Raw genomic sequence first — 2,384 nt, forward strand, 5'->3', positions numbered from 1 at the left:
AGCATGTCCGTTCGTTTAGCTAGTTTGCAGCCGCTCATCCGCAATTGTTATTTCCTACCACAAACACAACTATGGAGTAGCAGCTAGCGGACGCCGCTAATCACTTGATTAGCGTTTACCGACGCGGCGGGTGGCGGCGACCTATCCGCCTGCATCCTGATTTCCTGGTACGGAGCTGCCAAACTGACAAAATTGAGAACCTGAAAGTCTTTCAAAACATCCACGTTCCATGAGCTAACATCAAAACGTACCTAAATACACTTGCTTTGTACGTGCGATCCATAAAACCATGACTATAATCTGTATGTACAAGCACTAATCACCACTCTGAAACCCGCTACACCATCGACGCACGCTAAATTTAGGACCCTATAAGTATGTCCCGGTTTGCACACACTACCTCAACAGCAAAGGGACATCTCAACCACCAAAGCCATGGCGTCCTCCCCGGTCTTCCTCCTCCTCCTCGCGACGCTCCTTTTAGCTGCGACATCCGCACATGCGCAACACAACGCCCTGTCACCTCCACCGGCAGTGGCACCAGCACCGGTAGTATGTACTGTACCGACTCCGGAACCGGTAGCATCGGGCCCGGTTTCGGTAGCATCGCCCCCGACACCAATAGCATTGGCACCAACACCGGCACCGGCAGCATTGTCCCAGGGGCCGCCGGTACCGGTAGCATCGCCTCCGACACCGAGAGCTTCGCCTCCGGTAGCATCGCCCCCAACATCGGTAGCATCGCCCCCGGCACCGGTAGCATTTCCTCCGACACCGGGAGCATCGCCTTTAACACCGGGAGCATCGCCTCCGGTAACATCGCCCCCGGCACCGGTAGCATTGCCTCCGACACCGGGAGCATCACCTTTGACACCGGGAGCATCGCCTCCGGCACCGGTAGCATTTCCTCCGACACCGGGAGCATCGCCTCCGGTAGCATCGCCCCCAACTCCGGTAGCATCGCCCCCGGCACCGGTAACATCGCCCCCAACACCGGGAGCATCGCCTCCGACACCGGGAGCATCGCCTCCGGTACCATCGCCCCCAACACAGGTAGCATCGCCTCCGACACCGGGAGCATCGCCCCCGACACAGGTAGCATCGCCCCCGACAACGGGAGCATCTCCTCCGGTAGCATCACCCCCGACACCGGGAGCATCCCCTCCGGTAGCATCGCCCCCGGCACCGGGAGCATCGCCCCCGGCACAGGTAGCATCGCCCCCGACACAGGTAGCATCGCCTCCGACACCGGGAGCATCGCCCCCGGCACAGGTAGCATCGCCCCCGACACAGGTAGCATCGCCTCCGACACCGGGAGCATCACCTCCGGTAGCATCGCCCCCGGCACCGGGAGCATCGCCTCCGGTAGCATCCCCCCCAGCACAGGTAGCATCTCCTCCGACACCGGGAGCATCGCCTCCGGTAGCATCGCCCCCGACACCGGGAGCATCGCCTCCGACACCGGGAGCATCGCCCCCGGCACCGGGAGCATCGCCTCCGGTAGCATCGCCCCCGACACCGGGAGCTTCGCCTCCGGTAGCATCGCCCCCGGCACCGGTAGCATCGCCTCCGACACCGGGAGCATCGCCTCCGGTAGCATCGCCCCCGGCACCGGGAGCATCGCCTCCGACACCGGGAGCATCGCCTCCGGTAGCATTGCCCCCGACAAAGGAGGCATCGCCTCCGACACCGGGAGCATCGCCACCGGCAGCATCGCCACCTCCACCGGCAACATCGCCACCGGGAGCATCTCCTTCGACACCGGGAGCATCGCCACCGGCATCATCGCCACCTCTACCGGTAGCATCTCCCCCGCCACCGACAGCATCGCCACCTCCAGCGGCAGCATCTCCACCGCCATCGGCATCATCGCCACCACCACCGGCAGCATCTCCACCTCCACCTGCAGCATCTCCCCCGCTCCCGGCATCATCGCCACCTCCACCGGTAGCATCTGCCCCGCCACCGGCAGCATCGCCACCTCTAGCGGCAGCATCTCCACTGCCACTGGTATCATCGCCACCTCCACCTGTAGCATCGCCACCACCACCGGCAGCATCTCCCCCACCACCGGCAGCATCTCCACCTCCATCTGCAGCATCGCCACCTCCTCCGGTAGCATCTCCCCCGCCACCTGCAGCAGCACCACCTCCACCGGCAGCATCTCCACCGCCACCGTCCGCATCGCCACCACCACCGTCCGCATCGCCACCTCCACCGACAACATCTCCACCGCCACCGGCAGCATCTCCACTGCCACCGTCCGCATCGCCACCTCCACCGGGAGCATCGCCACCTCCACCGGGAGCATCTCCCCCGCCACCTCCACGTGCAGCATCTCCCCCGCCACCGGTAGCATCTCCACCACCACCGTCCGCATCGCC

The 2,384-nt window shown here is 64.3% G+C and overlaps 1 protein-coding gene across 1 annotated transcript; it reads left to right on the top strand.

Moving 5' to 3' along the window:
• The first annotated feature begins 554 nt into the window (after positions 1-554).
• Positions 555-2,119, top strand: LOC124648382 (leucine-rich repeat extensin-like protein 5). The gene is made up of 3 exons (XM_047188161.1): positions 555-1,095; positions 1,172-2,031; positions 2,099-2,119. Exons 1-3 carry the CDS (start codon positions 555-557, stop codon positions 2,117-2,119), a joined length of 1,422 nt encoding a protein of 473 aa, XP_047044117.1.
• Positions 2,120-2,384: the final 265 nt, after the last annotated feature.

The sequence above is a fragment of the Lolium rigidum genome, chromosome 4 (genome assembly GCF_022539505.1).
Source record: "Lolium rigidum isolate FL_2022 chromosome 4, APGP_CSIRO_Lrig_0.1, whole genome shotgun sequence".
Taxonomy (NCBI): Eukaryota; Viridiplantae; Streptophyta; class Magnoliopsida; order Poales; family Poaceae; genus Lolium; species Lolium rigidum.